This window comes from Sceloporus undulatus, chromosome 2, assembly GCF_019175285.1.
Source record: "Sceloporus undulatus isolate JIND9_A2432 ecotype Alabama chromosome 2, SceUnd_v1.1, whole genome shotgun sequence".
NCBI lineage: Eukaryota > Metazoa > Chordata > Lepidosauria > Squamata > Phrynosomatidae > Sceloporus > Sceloporus undulatus.
This window is the reverse complement of record NC_056523.1, coordinates 149,414,514-149,430,527: the sequence shown is the minus strand read 5'-3', so window position 1 is coordinate 149,430,527 and position 16,014 is coordinate 149,414,514. Positions and strand designations below refer to the sequence as shown.

General features: G+C 40.9%; 1 protein-coding gene across 2 annotated transcripts in view; it reads left to right on the top strand.

Moving 5' to 3' along the window:
• TTYH2 (tweety family member 2) overlaps positions 1–16,014 on the top strand; it is a 96,027-nt gene that overhangs the window by 33,054 nt on the left and 46,959 nt on the right. For both annotated transcript variants that reach the window (XM_042451080.1, XM_042451079.1), the window contains exon 2: positions 692–864. In XM_042451080.1, the coding sequence (XP_042307014.1) occupies positions 692–864 (173 nt within the window). The remainder of the gene's footprint in view (positions 1–691; positions 865–16,014) is intronic.

Below are 16,014 nucleotides of genomic sequence, written 5' to 3'. Positions count from 1 at the left end.
TATTTGGTGTGCGTTGGAAGAGGGGTAGTCTTATATGGTGAGTATATCCCAAACTCTATATTTTAACTGGAAAAGTTGGAGGTTGTCTTATACGCCCAGTCGTCTTATACGCCGGAAAATACGGTATGTTCTCTGTAGCAATGTCTAGGTCCTCAAAAACAACTCTATAGTCAACTTTAACCAAAAGTTGCACTGAAGGACCTGGAGATTCTAGAGAGAACACTCCACTAGGCATTTGTAGCTCCTCCAACGCAATTCTGTGGTTGATATCTGGCAGATGTTTATCACAGAATTGCACTGGAGGACATAGAGATTCCTAGAGAGGTGTTCTCTCAGGTAAAAACATAGTGCTTTTGTTGTTTGCGATTTGTCCACTTTCATGGGGGTCCTGTGGCTCTAACCCCAGTGAATGTGGAAGGGTGAGTGTACTCTGTATATATATTTATACATTACTGAAGACTGTGGTCCTGGTGGCAAAAAGGCAAGTGTGGGCATCTGTATGTTTCAGGAATTACTAAAAATTAATATATGGAATTTGGAGGGAATAAGAGAACTGATTTCAGATCATCATGAAATTTGCTTCAGAGCTTTGAGCTCTGCTTTGCATTATAGCTGCCAATATGTGTGTGATTGCTTTTGCAGAAGGAAATGTTTATCACACATCTCTCCCCTTTTCTGTCTCCTTCCACAGTCCTTGCTCTTCTTGGCCCTGGTGGGAGTGGTTTTCTTGGGTCTCAACCTCATCTTTCTCAGCATCTATCTGATCTGCCTGTGTTGCTGCAAGAAGGAGGAAGAGACAGAGACAAAAAGACCCAATTCTTGCTGCATTACCTGGACTGCTGTGGTAGCTGGTCTCATCTGCTGGTGAGTTTCTTTTGACTAAGGAACAGAAGAACAGTGTGGGGTAGATGGGTGGGTAAGTGGGTGTGTGTCAGAGAGAGTGAGAGCTATTCCTTCACTACCAAGTTACAACTAGACTTGTAGTAAAGGCCTTAACCCCAAAGCATTGGTACTCTGAAGGCCAGCTCATCCTTGCAAGCTGCACTTTCTTTCGGACAGCGGTCTTTCAAGAAGAAAATGCCTTACTGCCACTTCAACTGTAGATGCTACAATGGGGATATGTGTGCACCAGGGTTGATTTTTGCCTGGGATTTCCTAATCCCTTCCTTGTGCTATAAATAATGCTCAATAACTTTCCACTATGTTTGGAGGTTTTCTGTATAATGAGAGGAGATGGCTACATATGGTGGGTTATGACTTCAAATTTATGAAAGTGTGGAGGCTGTGCCTAAGGGAGCATTCTGAAATGTGCCACAGATTGATTGACAAAGTCACTGGGATGGCTGACCAGTGACCAGCTGTACTTCGGGGCTGCATAGCTGTGTCCCCACTTTATTCAGCTAGTGAGGTAAAAGAGCTGGATGATGTGGAAAAGAAAAAGAGCTGAAGCACAACATAGCTAACATCAGCAGTGAGCCGTTCTACACATTTTCTCTGACCTCTCCCAGCTTTCAGTTAATACCAGAAATACAAAATGTGTGAATGTTGCAAACCTCACTCCACATCATTGGTATCTGCCTGCCACACCAGTACAAGGATAGGATGTCAGTACAGTGTCACTTTGTGTGTTTTCCTTTTGGAAAATGTTTAATGGGGAAGGGGAAGAAGTGTGTGAAGTCATGCTGTGCATCAAAAATAACATGCAACCCTCATTATAGGAACAGAAGCAGTAAAAAAATGCAAATTTCTCCCATTTTGAAGTGAATAGTTGTGTTTATTCACTTACTGGGAAGGACTGTTTGTTGTGCTGTATAGTCATGAAGCTTTTCCTGTCAAAGAAGCCCATGATGCAACATGCAATTAAGTTGTGGTGCATGGAAGGAAATGGTGTAGCAAAGGTACTTCACTGACCTTCTCCCAGTTAGGAACAAGAGGGAGTGAATAGATGGGATACTGATAAAGGAATATTGTGTCTTTTGGGAAAACTTGGCATGCCTTATTAGCCACAGTGCCCTGTGGAATTATGGGGTTTCTTGTTTATTTGTTTGTTTGTTTGGCATTTTGTTTGTTCCTGGGTGAGGATGCAGTTCAGTGCAAAGACTTGTGCTCTCAGCCTGGTGGGTTGAGAAGCAGTCAAGAAATGACTTGAATAATAAATAAATAACACCACCACCACCCCCCCCAAAAAAAAAACCAGCTTGTGGGACATAGATTTTAACCACAGGGAAGTGGTTGGTTGTTTTTTAGTAAAGTGTGATGTAATGAAAAATGGTCAATGTCTTAGATGTCTAAATTTAATGACCAGCTGATAACTATCCTCTTGGTGACACTGGGTGCATAGATTCATAACCACCTTTCAGTGCTCTCTGGAATACTTTGTCCTCTGCTCTGTAAAACAAGAATAATAGAAGTCTACCTCATGGTGTTTGTGTGAGGATTAACAAGGTTCATTCTTATCTCCTCTGGCAGAAATGACTAGTAATCCAATATAGAGAGGCCCCCATTAACAAAAACACCAGATTGTTTCATTGCAGGGTTGCTCTGACTTCAATCAAATTGATTCAAATCATTTCTTTGAAAGACTCAATTTTAATTATTTAAATCAATAGAGAGAAAGATTCTATGTAATCATAACTGTAGTAGAAGTATATTCTTATTTTATTATTATAACTTTAACACATATTTAGAGATGTAGGTTTCATTGGAAGGTATGTACACACAGCAATTATTGTGTATTGATTTCAGACTAATTTTCAGTTGGGATCGCTTGCCTTTTTATCCTTGTTCAGATCTAGTATATCTCCCCAAAGTCTGTATATTGGGCTTCTCTGTCATTGTACTTAGGGAGAGGTGATATGTGTGTATGGTGGTGGTGGTGGTGGGGGAGGACAGAGACTTTTGATGTATACCAGTGCTACTCAAAGTGATGGTTTCCAGATCGTTGCCAGTCCCCAAGCCATCACCAGCTAGGCCACAATAAATTTTCAATAAGCTATACGAATTGGATCATAATAAGGCAGAAATATGGTACCATTACCAGACATATTGGGGGGAAATATTACTGGTCCACCACATCAAATAGTATGAGAAGCCCTCTCATCTCTATAACTTGATAAAACTGTGTTAATAGAATATCATTACAAGTTGTATAATTTGCATTCATGATTATATATGTGAAGTAGATTTTTCCTGATTGTTTAATACAATTTTTAAATTTGATTTATCTGTTTTTCTTAAAAACAAAAATGCTTGATTTTTATAAGTGTTTCCTACTATTTGAATTTCAGTAAGTACAGTGCGCCCGTGCCATACGTGGGCACACTGTATGCGACTTTCTGCTTATGCGGAAGCCACGTGACAATATAAACACACCTCACCACTGCCGTGTGCACGCGCCCCATTGTTTCCTATGAGATGCGAGCATACGCAGATTTTCCCTTATGCGGGGGGAGGGACGGATCCCCCGCGTAAGGGAGAGAGCCCACTGTATCTAATAAACTTATCACTTTACTCAGGACTAGTTTTCTCAACCAATAATACTTCTATAAATGAAACTGCCTATAAACTGGTGTTCCTGTCTTCTTGTTGGCTAGTGACTATGTTGGGTGAGACTGATGGGAGGATGTAGCCCAACATATCTTGCGGGGAACCATGTTGGGGTTGGCTGCTGTAGATTATAATGGATGGCAAATGTGTACCTTGGCTGCCAAGGGACGTCATCTTGCACTCTCTCCTCTTGCCTAAGTGTGTACTTGTCATGCTATATGGTTTTGCTCATAAGGGGAGTTGGTTTTCTAATAGCTTCAATGGCTGTTTGCTAATGTAGGCATATTTTTGCCCATCCTGCTGATCTGAATAACATATAGCACACCTGTTGCACTCTCCCACACAAAGAGGTTACAGATCATTGTCTGCTCTTGACTGCCTTTTTCTTTCTTGCTCAGAGAAGGAGTTACAGCCTATATATTTGTAGATGCTCTCAGTTCGACTTCAGTGCTATTTTCCTAGAAAGGGCTTCTCTGTTCCAATACTCATTACTCTTGTAGCTAATCCCAAGAGGAGGGGGAGGAGATTGGGGTGTGGAGGAGTAATTTAGCTTTTAATCCCACCCCCTGAGCAGATGGCACAGTTGGCTGTCAGGGCTCATGTGAGGTTTGAGGTTAATTGTAAATGGAGTCTGAATCAGTAAATGGAGTACAAACAGGGAGTCCCTGGAAAAGGAAAGACCTGTGTCCCAATTCAACCGTGTAAATCCACTGTGTGATCTTGGGCAAGTCATACTCTCTCAGCCTTAGAGGAAGTGGCAAACCCTCTCTGAAGAAACTTTCCAAGAAAACCCTGTGATAGGGTCACCTCAAGGTTGCCGTAAGTCAGAGGCGACTTGAAGTCACACAACAAATATTCACAGTCTCCCTCTGACTGGTAATAATGAGCAACCAGTAAGGAAGACAGTAAGAATGCACAAAACAACTGATGATATTAGCCTAGCACTTATGATGCTATAACATCACATATGTTCACATAGGGCATATTTGTATAACAAAACTCAAAACTGCAGTGGTAAATGAGAAAGCAATCCTGAAAGCAGTCTACTCTAGCCTTGCACCAAGACAGGATCTTCCATAGACTCCTATATGTTCTTCATATTTGTGCAATAAAGCATAATCTGCCTGATGGTAGGCTGCTAGGCGAGGTCATTATACATAGTTGCACAATGCTGACATGATCTATAAGATGTTTTACTGCCTGTAAAAACAAGCCATGCGGACTTGTTACTACTGTTACTGTTATTCCTACTGTTACTACTGCACACACACAGGCAGTTTGTCACATCATCTTACTAGAATTATCAATTCTGTCCCCTCCCTTACATACTCACGCATGGAAATGCAACCTTTTAAATCCCATGAGAAGCAAAAACTGCTTTGTCCTTTACTTACTCAGTTATCCTGCCTCCAGTGGAGGCCATTGTTACCATTGGGAGGAGATCGCTTTCCCAGAAGTCAGTGTTACTGTGCAAACTATGGACATGAGCCCCTGTCTCTGCATCTGCTAACAGCCACAACCTCTCTTGGAGCTTCAAAGACTCATGGCAATACCACCCGCTTTTCCCAGCAGCACAAAGGAAACCTTACATTGCTTCCTTTGCCTTACAGCCATTTCAACAAATGGGACATTGGCTGGGGCTGTGCTTTGGGGGGCCCTGGCAAGCCAGTTCTTGCATTTGCTCAACAGTCTGTGAACTGTCCTCCCTGTGACTTCCTGGCTTGCCACTAATGAGGCGTATGCTGAATACTGCCACAGGGTATTTCACCCATCTAAAGGATACAGTAAGTACTAGCTGCTAGGAGGGTGGTAATAAATGCCAGTTAAAACTAAGAAATAAGATCCAGTTCTTCCTTTCCCCCTTAAAAATAATCCCTGGGGGTGCTTTTCAGTGAGCAATGAGTCATGGAAGACAGCCAAGGCAAGATCAAGGGGTAATAGGCTCTTTAAAGTAATGAGAGGCCAGTTTTGCCCTGCCTCCCCCCACCCTCCCATTTTAGAGCTGGTGCATGTGCCTTATTCTCATGGCTCACATTTTGTCCTTTTGCTGGGCTGGCTGATTTCTTCTCATGGTAAACTAGCTGTCCAATTACTTTTTTCTGTTGCTACTAGAGCTGAAATTTTATTGCCTTGATTTTATGACTCTTTGTCGCTCAGAGCCCACATGGCATAAGACAGGACTAGCCCCTGCCTGCACTGATATCTCTCCAGACCATGGTTCCCAGACTTTGGTCCTCCAGGTGTCCTCCAGAAGCCCCAGCCAGTTTGGCCAACAGTCAGGAATCCTGGAAGCTGAAATCTTAAAATATCTGGAGGATTGTTTGGGAACCATTGCTCCAGACCATTTTAACTGAAAGCAGCTAAACAACATCTTTATTAAATGTACACCTGTGACTCTGACTTTGCCATTTTCCCTTCTCCTTTATTATTTTTAACACCTTTGCCTGATAAGAAGTCAGTGGAGTTTCAAAAGCTTACTTGATGTATTTCATCCATTTTTGGTTGGCCCAATAAAGGTATAGTGGGCACTTGGTATCCACTGGGGTTTAGTTCCATGATCCCCCATGGATACCAAAACCTATGAATGCTCAAGTCCCTTTAAATACAATGGCTTAGTAAAATGGTGTACCATACAGTATATAAGATGGCAAAATCAAGGTTTGCTTTTTGTAATGTATATATTTTTAAAATATTTTCAAGCCATGGATGCTTCAATCTGGATAAAATCCATGGATATGAAGGGCTGCTTTGCTGTTTTATAGGTTTAGGATGTTGTAATTAGCTGTCCAAATAGAAGCTGAACTCTTGCCCACAGATGCACATGGCCTTACTGTGGTTTAGAGTTCTGTGAGGGAAAGACTCTGCTAATGTACCTGATGAGTAGCTGCCAAAAGCACAGAAAGAAAAAGCCATCACAGTTGTTTGGAGTACCTCTATCTTTCTGGCATGCAATACAACTGGTTGCTTCCCTGTAGTTCAGAGACAGGGAACACCTGGACTCCAGTGAGATGTTGTTGGGATGGCTCTCCTTTCATCCTTCACTGTTGACTAGGACTGATGGGATGTGCAGTCTAACAACATCTGAAAGGCCATGTGTTCCTCACTTCTGCTGTTAACTGACTTTTTTACTTCAGTGTGGATCTTACAGAGAGTTGCATCTAGTTTTGTGCACCTCTGAGATTTGGACAGCTGCTCTTTTTTGTAGGCTGCTTATGATAATCCATCAAAACACTTGGATCAGGGAGTTCATGTGCACGAGAGAGAGAGATTTATTAGTTATTAGTCATGTTTCTGTCCTTTCTTTCTTCCAAGGCAGCATACATGACTCCTCTTTCTCAATTTATCCTCGCAAAAAGTAGGCTAGGCTGAAAGAGAGTGACTGCTCCAGAGTTACCAAGTGTCATGGTTATGTGGGGACTTCAGGCTGGCTCTCTCTAGTCCCAGTTCAGATCTTTAATCACTAACTCACATTGCCTCTCTCTCTACACTGAATAAAAATGTAATTCTGTGTAGAATGGAGAAACTGAGCCCTCTTTCCACAGTTCTTACAATTAAACATGATGTGTTTTTATGAAAGTCCCCATATGATATGCATTAAATTCACCTTGCTTCTGTTGCAAAGCAGAGTGATCAAATTGTCTGAAGCTGCCTGAGCCTTTTTGAATCTGAGTTTTAGGATTTTATTTTTAATTTTTCCTTCTCATTGTTAGGCTTTCAATTGCCCCCACCACCACCACCACAGGCTACAGGCTGTTGAAATGGCACATTTTTTCAGTATCTGATAATCCCCGGATGTAAGCACAGAGGAAATGACATCCTCATAAAAGCTTGCTGTATCTCCCTTTCCATATGTTTTCTTGGAAGGCTTATATGACATTCTGCTGGCCCTCTCTTTGACTCTTTATGCTCTTCTCAATTGGCTCATTCAATTCCCTGTTCCAGGGACTTCCAAAAGCTTTAGAGCTTAATTGTTTGAGGGTGATCTGAGCCATCAAATACAGAGAAGGAGTCTCCTCTGTCTTAGGCTGTTGGTTGAATAGAGCTATCTGTGTCTTGGAGTAAACATGCTGATTAAATCTGCATGCTCTTCCCATGACTTACTTTCTTTCCCTACCCAGGCACGTGTTCTTGAGGGCTTTGGGCTTTTAAAAACATTGAATATGTTGTCTCCTATACAATAAGACAAATCCATAACCTTTGGACAAGCAAGACAGGGAGCAGGCAGAATAATAAATATCTAAGTGCTTTTTTGATCTCCAGGGTACTTTGATTGCCAGCACAACTGTATGGAGCAGCTCTGCACCAACTACTGGGCATCAGGGTTCTTTGAATCTTAAATGCAGAGCAAAAGTATCACTCAAAGGGAAGCCACCCCACTGCACATTATGCTCCATTGAGCTCGTTATTGTTTTCGGCCTACCACTTGCTACAAAATGGATGATTTGGCTAAACCTGGGTGGATGCAGAATCCTGAATTTCAGACCCATGCTGGACCTTGAGATCAGTCAAGTTTGCCTTTCTGTGTTGCAGTTCTCCCCACTATTTTCAGACTCTTTTCTATTTCAAGCCTGCATCCTCATGACTTGACTAATGGCACTGTGAACCTATACAAACTATTTTAAGACACGGGGGGTTTGCAGAGAGAAGATCCTTTTTCTGCTCTCTGACCTTTATGATTTCATCAGAAAAAGCTTGTACTATGTTAGACTGATTCTCACCTTCCCACGTGGCACCTAGGTCAACAGGTTTCTCAGAAAAAAAATATTACAAACAGTTTGCCTTTAAAACAAACTGGTGTTTTCATGGTATATAGAGATAAAATAGGAAATCTCAATGATTAACCTACAAAGCAAAAAGGGAGTGCCCTTTGAGACAATGTTCAATATCTGGTTGCTGGCACACAAGTACAGAACATATTGTGTCACTATTGAAATGCACTGGTTAAAAGAAGCACACACATGCATTCACCTAGGTTGTCTGTGTGCCCTCCTTTGGAAGGAAACACTCTATTTAAAGGACTGTCCATGTCTGTTTTAAGTCAAAGGAGCAAAAGGTGGGGGTCTTAGAGTTACCCATAGGTATTTATCTGTCAGGCTACCTAGTCATAGTCTTCCCTGTTATAGTGAGTTGTTTTGTCCATGAATTAGCTTAAATGTTTCCAGTTTCCCCTTCTACATGCATAAATTGGCATTGAACATTTCATAGAACTCCATACCCCCTTTTCTTTCCTGTGTGCGTGTTTCTGTGTCAGAAAGAGAGAGAGAGATGTATTCCCCCCCCCCCTTTTTTTTTGGCGATTAATAAGTAGCTACCGTACTCATTCCAAACTCGTCTCTTCTTTCAGTTATATGAAGTGGTGAAGAATGTGTGGCCTATGCACTGCATGTAGCCCCAGCACCCTTTCTACAGCTTTCCTAAATCCCACTGACTCCACAAAGCCCCTGCTCAGAAGGCCCCTCCATACTGGGTGTCAACAAGTCTGGTGACGCCACTGGAGTGGGGGATAAACTGCTGCTTTGGTGGATAGATTTGCCTAGTTTTCGGGGAGGGGGAATGCCTCTTGACATGAAGAGGGACTTCAGGGGAGCCAAACTTTTCCCAACTTTGGTGTAAGAAGTAGCCTTAGATGCATAAATGACAAAGTGAATAGTAAAATAAGTTGTACAAGAGAGAATTTGCCAAATGCAGCAGAACAAAAGAGAGAGGACTGCTGAAGGTCTCTGTTAAATATTTGAAAATGGTGTCCTAAAAAGTGGCAGCAGAAGTGATGCTACACTGAATGGTAGTCTGAATGTACAGGTGTGTCATAGGCATAATCAGTAATGTATACTTGTTTAAAGGAAGGTGCAATGTACACAGACTAACATTTAGCACATAAGCTACACTCATATCTGGTAGAATTTCAAAGACATAGTCATGTTCACTTACACTCATAACTGTTTCAGGCGTATGCATCTGAGGAAGTAGACTTTAGTCTTTTAAAGCTCATGCTGCTACAAGAGCTGTCTACATACTGATACATATAAACAGTTAGACATCTATACAAACTTCCCATCATTCATCTGATTTCATAGGACTCAATTTTCTCTTTGCTGCTTTCTGCTCATCTCTTGCCGGTCTCTTCAACAGTCACCACCACTCCACTCCTCTCTCACCGCTCTCCTATCAAACTCCACCAATTTCTTCTCACTCCACAGAACTCCTCACTGACCTCTCATTGTTCTCTGCTCACCTCTTTCATTCCCAAGCAGGTTCCTATTGCTCTTCTGCTGCCTCTCAGTCATTTACCCTCCTTCCTTTGTCTTGTCCTTGAATATCAAGAGCAGTTCCCGAAACATTCAGTGTCCTATTTCATCAGATTTAAGTTATTTAAAATAGGTTGAAGGGTAGGGGTTGGGTCCCACAGGGCATCCAGAATGCATCTGTGGCTGCTCTTCAGTCCCATCTCCCTTCCCTGGGCTGCCTCCACATCTCTTGAAAAAGGAAATATTTGGGCCTCTGTCAAGCCTCAGCCTTCAGCTGTCCTTCCAGACTGGTGATTTTCAGACTGCAGTGTTAGAACCCCTATAAATCCACGTTTGGTAAACAATAGTCTTCACACTGGCTATCTTGCCATCTCAACCGGAAGTTCTTAATTTTCATCTTTGGTTGGGTAGCAGTTCAGTTCGTATATGTTGACTAATTGGAACCCACAATAACATTACATGTATGGATGAAGCAATAATTAAATAGGAAGTACTAATAATTTTAATTAGACCCAACCGACTTTTTTTCGGATGAATGAGAGAGCGGATTTTCTTTTCATTTTGGCTAAAAATTACCTTTAAAAATCTCATGCCAACTTTAAAACTTTTTTAAAAGTGTTTCTAGGTTGATATCTGTGCTTAGAGACAATATCTGTGAGATACATTGCAACTCATGGGAGGAGGCTTTGTAGTGCTCCCTGTTTCTGCTGGTCCCTGGAGGTTTTCTATTGTACAGCTAAGTCATGTACTGTGGTCTTAGTATGGAAGCTATACCAAGAGTCTTCCATATGAGGATTCTAATGTGAGAGTTGGACTTCAGTGTTTAATCAACAGATGTAGTGGAGGATAATCAGGACCAAAGCTGCTCAGTGCTTTTAGAATTGAAGAACTGGGCACCAGTATAGGAAGACAAGACTTATTTAAATCAGGGAGCTCATTAAAAAATTAACAGAGAGGCACTGGCCAATATGGATCATTTTGATTACCAATGCTTCAGAAATTTGTGATTATGAGCCCATTTCTTCACAACTAGGAAAGACTGGATTATCCAACTGCAGTTGAAGCATATACCACTGGTTACTACGGGCCCCATACTGTTGTTGTTGCTGGATGCATACACATGGGAAGAGGAAAACTATAGATCTCTATGTCATCCCCAATGGATGTAGGATTTACTTCCCATTCCAGTCCTGCTTCCCAGCTTTAAGTGGTGCAGTGAGCTCACTACCACTTAGGCTGTGGATGCAGTCATGCCAACTGGGACACAGGCAGGTGGGAGGGCCAGAGTTGTCCCTTCCTTTCACCCTGAGAGGAACTGGCTCAGGCCCCAGGGAGAGCTTCTCTCAGCCTGGCTGCACTGTCAAGCCAGATCTATTATGATAGAAAGCCAATACTCTGGCAGGGGAGTTGGTACAACTGCTATTTTGGAATTGTTTTAGAGCTTTGACCCTTATAATTTGGCCTTGTAGCCAGTTTTGCCAGAGTCTTCTGTTGGCAGTTATTAATGGGCGCCATTTGCTTTTGTTGTTCTGCACCTTCAAGTTACTACTTATGGCAACCCAAAGGAAAACGTATCTCAGAGTTTTCTTGGCAAGATTTGTTCAGAGCAACTTTGCTTTTGCCTTCCTCTGAGGCTGAGAGGGTATGATTGTTTGAGGTTACCAAGTGGCTTTTTATGGCTGAATGGGAATTGAAACATTTCTGGTGTCTATCTCAAGTCTAGCTTTCCAGGAATTTTGGGCTCTATTCTCTTTATACAGTACACTCAGTCCTCCATTTGCCCAGATTCTTTATCCACAGGCTTGAAAATATTCCAGAAATATATACATTCCAAAAAGCAAAGCTTGCTTTTGCTATTTTACATGAGGGGCACCATTTTACTACACCACTGTATATAATAGGACTTGAGCATCCATGGATTTTGGTACCGACAGGGGGCATTGGAACCAAACCCCAGCAGACACCAAGGATGGACTGTATGCTAATGTAACACTATTAAAAGAGTCTGGTGGAAAAAGAATATGGAAAACTGTAAAACAGAAAAATACTTCTCCAGATCCAGTGCTTTATCCAACACGTACCCGTAGAAGATCCAACATAAATTATGCATAACTATTATATGCATCATTGCATTGTCTTGCTTGATGAAATTTGTTTTTCAAGTAATCCACAAAGTGGTTCTAAATCATCCTCAAACAACCAAATAGCATTAGGTTTACCTAGATGACCGTATATAAATGCAACAGTCTTTGCAGACAGTAGGATCGAAGTCTTTGCTTTGGATAGAAGATATATTTTCTCGTATTTTCCTCTGAATACAAAAATTATGGTTAATTACTGTAGTCTGTATTCCCTTGACAAAAAATAGGAAATGGCAGAATCCCACTAGTGGCCACATACAGTTCCCAATTGAGATCACTCAGGTGTATCATCAGTGAACTACAACCTATTCTGGACAATAATGCTACCCTCTCAAAGGCTCTTGGTAGCAGGTCTTAACTTGCCTACAGACAGCCTCCAAACCTCAAACAGGTCCTCAGCCACAGGAGGACACAGAACACCGATGGAGGGATGGGTACAAGACCTTGCCACAAACCCAGATGCCAACTCTGTCCACACATCTACTTGGGAAATGTCATCATAGGACCGAATCATATCACACACACGATTAAAAGTATTTTCACTTGCTCATCCTTTAATGTATATATGCCATCCTACAATGTCTACAATGTCCTCCAGCATCCTACATAGGGCAAACAGGCCAGTTTCTGTGCCAGATAGTAAATGTACATAAATTAGACATTAGGGAAGGTAATACACATAAACTAGTTGCAGAACATTTCATTATTTGTAGGCATTCCATCTCAGACTTCAGAACAGCAATTCTTGAACAAACAAACAGAATTATAAAGGAAAATTGGAAAAAGAAATGTTGAATTGGGATATAGCCCCAAACTCCAATCCATCAACAGAGGGTTGAACAGAGACAATGGTTTCCTCCCACTCTTGTTGTTGTGAAGTGCCCTTTGACTCGTGGTAACCCTGTGGATGAGACATCTCTAAGACCCCTTGCCCTCAGTCTCAACCACAACAATAAGAAATACTTTATTCATGTACATCCCAAAGAATACCTTTTTACACTGGCAAGAGGCAGAAGGAGATTGTAAATGAAGCTGTCCCCAAAGCCTGGAATTCATTCATTCACTCTCTTTCTCAGTCTCTGACATGCATTCCCTCCCTCCTTTCTCTGTGCATGCTTTCACTTCAGGCTTAACCAAGGAGCAGCTTCAATACAGAATAGTATTTCTTTCTCCACAGATAATCTGCTTAGTCCTTTTTCTGTTCCCCCCCCCCCTTTGGCCTAAATCTCTCATCAACGAGGAGAGAAATGGCTTACAATTCAGTGCATCGCTGCCTTGTAGCATCCCTTTTAAGCCTTAAAATTGGAAGGAGTGAAACTAGGCTGGCCATGCTTCATTGTATCTGTTGGCAAGGGGCCTCAAGGGCCGGGGGATAAAAGATTTTTTATGAAATGACCAATTCATTCTCTAGTTCCAGTGGCTTAAACAAAATTAGGAAGTAACAGATAACAGGTTATGTCAATCTTCTATGATTTATGCTTTTTTACCAATATGTAAACTAAAATCATACATAGTACAAAATACAGTCATTAAAACACTAATACTGAATATTGGTGAATTCAGTATTAGTGTTTTATTGATTGTATTTTGTACTATGTTTGTACTACATGCAAGTAGTTTGCATCATTCAGATGATGATCGTTTGTTTAATAACTAACAAAATGTTTTATCTATTTTTGTGAAACTCTTCCAGTAAGTGTTACTTTGTATAATATCATAAGTAAAATCTTAATTAACTACTATAACTGTTGCGTTTTAAAAGCAACTTCCCAGGCTTTGGGCTAAAACACCTTGGTTCCAAAGCTGTCAGTAGATCATTGTAACAAGACACCTGAAATACATAAGCAATTCCTCGCTGGCTTTCTTCCATTTCCAATACTGTACTGACTGCCTTGCAGTGTTTGCAGTTTTGTACTGGCACACTTCCTACCTTCGATTCATTCTACTTGAAATCACTTTCATAAAGGGGATAAAAAGTGAGACCCATGCATGGTTTGTCCCATGTATAACAATGCTTGACTAAAATGGTGTTTTAGTAGATGTGGTCAGTGGATTTAAAGTATTTTCATACCCAGCCATATTCTCTGTGAAACACCCCACATTTGTAAACCATACATATCATGAGAGAGTGTGACAAACTGGAAAAGGCAATAATGCTTGGCAAAATGGAAAACAGTAGGAAAAGAGGGAGACTGCACTACAGCTGGATTGATTTAGTCAAGGAATCCATGGCCCTGAATTTGCAGAATTTGGGCAGGCTGATGATGACCAGGCATCTTGTAAGTTTCTCATTTATAGGGTTGCTGTAAGTAAAAGTTGGCTTCACAGTAAATAGCAAAAATAAATGTCTAGTAAATAAGTACAATACATAATCTGCCAACACGTGCCTCCCTTTATTTTGTCTTTTCTTTTGTGTCAGTGTAGAGTTTGTGGGGCTGTTGTAGAGCACCATGCACACTGGCAATATATACGCAGCAATCATTTCTGGTGTCTATCAAAAGCTGAAGTGTACCTTCTAAAGCCTGCAGGTCTAAAACAGTTACCTAGGAAGCTAGCTGATTAGAACATATCTGAATTAGTATGTAGATTTCTTCAGTTGTTAGGATATCTCTCTTAGTAAGTCATTTGCTTGGATATCAGATGGGTTTATCAGTATTCCCTGCAAATGTTTGGGAACAATGAGTTTGTATTTGAAGACAAAGGGCTAAATCCAGTTGTTAATCCCAACTAGTATCTGTGGAAATTTGGGTGATTCAACACTTACATAATCCCCACAGATTAAGTTGGTCTGCTATTGTGTGGCTAGCAATTGGATTTAAACTAAAAAAATATTTATCTGCATAAGAAGAGACATGTTTATATGTACACTTGAATATTTCTGCATTTTTGGGCTATATGGGTTTACTGACCTATATGGAAGCAGATTTTTTCAGTAAAATCGAAATCAATTTTAAAAATTCCTATCTTGCACGAACCCCAAATATCCCTTAAAAACAACTCTCAATTCCCCCCCCCCTTATTAGTAAAATGAGCCTCGGTTATTTCCACCTTGCAGCTTGTACACTTTAGTTACATCCTTCCCTCTGCCCAGTCATGGTCTCTTCATGTCATTTTCCAGTGTATAATCTGTACTGGAGTGCAGTTATGTAGCATAAATTGAGTCTCCCTTACCCCAAAGTGCTTGAGACCAGAGATATTTTGGATTTTGGAATACAGTACTTGTATTTGCATGTACACATATAATGAGAATTCTGGGACATCCAGCTGCTTGTCGACTTGATGGTGACCCATAAAGATTAAATATGAAAATTATTTATGTTTTATACACATCTTATACACATAGTCTGAAGGTTGTTTAATACAGTATTTTTTAATAATTTTCTGCATGAATCAAAGTTTATGTACATTGAACAGTCTGAAAGCAAAGGTTTCTGGCTGTTCAATGTACTGTTCAGCCACCTATGAAAAAAGCTTTGGTTTTTTGAATATTTCAAATTTCAGAATTCCTGATAAAGGAGACTCAGCTTGTACATGGGAGGGGACACCCCATAAACCAGTACAATATTGTGTGAATATCAAACACATGTATCACCATGGCTGCATCTGCAGCAGAAAGAATCCAGGTTGACACCACTTTAATTGCCATAGTCCAATGCTATTAAATCCTGGGAACTGTAGTTTTATGAGATATTTAACCTTCTCTGTGAAATAGCTCTGGTCCCACAATAAACTATAGTTCCCAGAATTCTGTCGCATTGAGCCATGGCAGTTAAAGTTGTGTCAACCTGGATTATTTCTGCAGTGTGGATGCAGATCATATAAACACATGCATAGATGCATATGTTGGTTTTATCCTTTCCTACTCCCACCAAAAATACCTGTAATCTTTAACATAGCATAAAACAAATGGCCTGTTTGCATGAAACAAATTTCAGAAAAAATGCTCTGAAAGGAGCTTGGAGTATTGATCCATTTTGAATTCACCACATTGCTTGAAGTCAGGTACAGAATGGATTCCCAGATTAGTGGTCCACGCCAGTAGTTGCTACCCATATTTCCCAATCAGAGTATGGAAGTTAAGA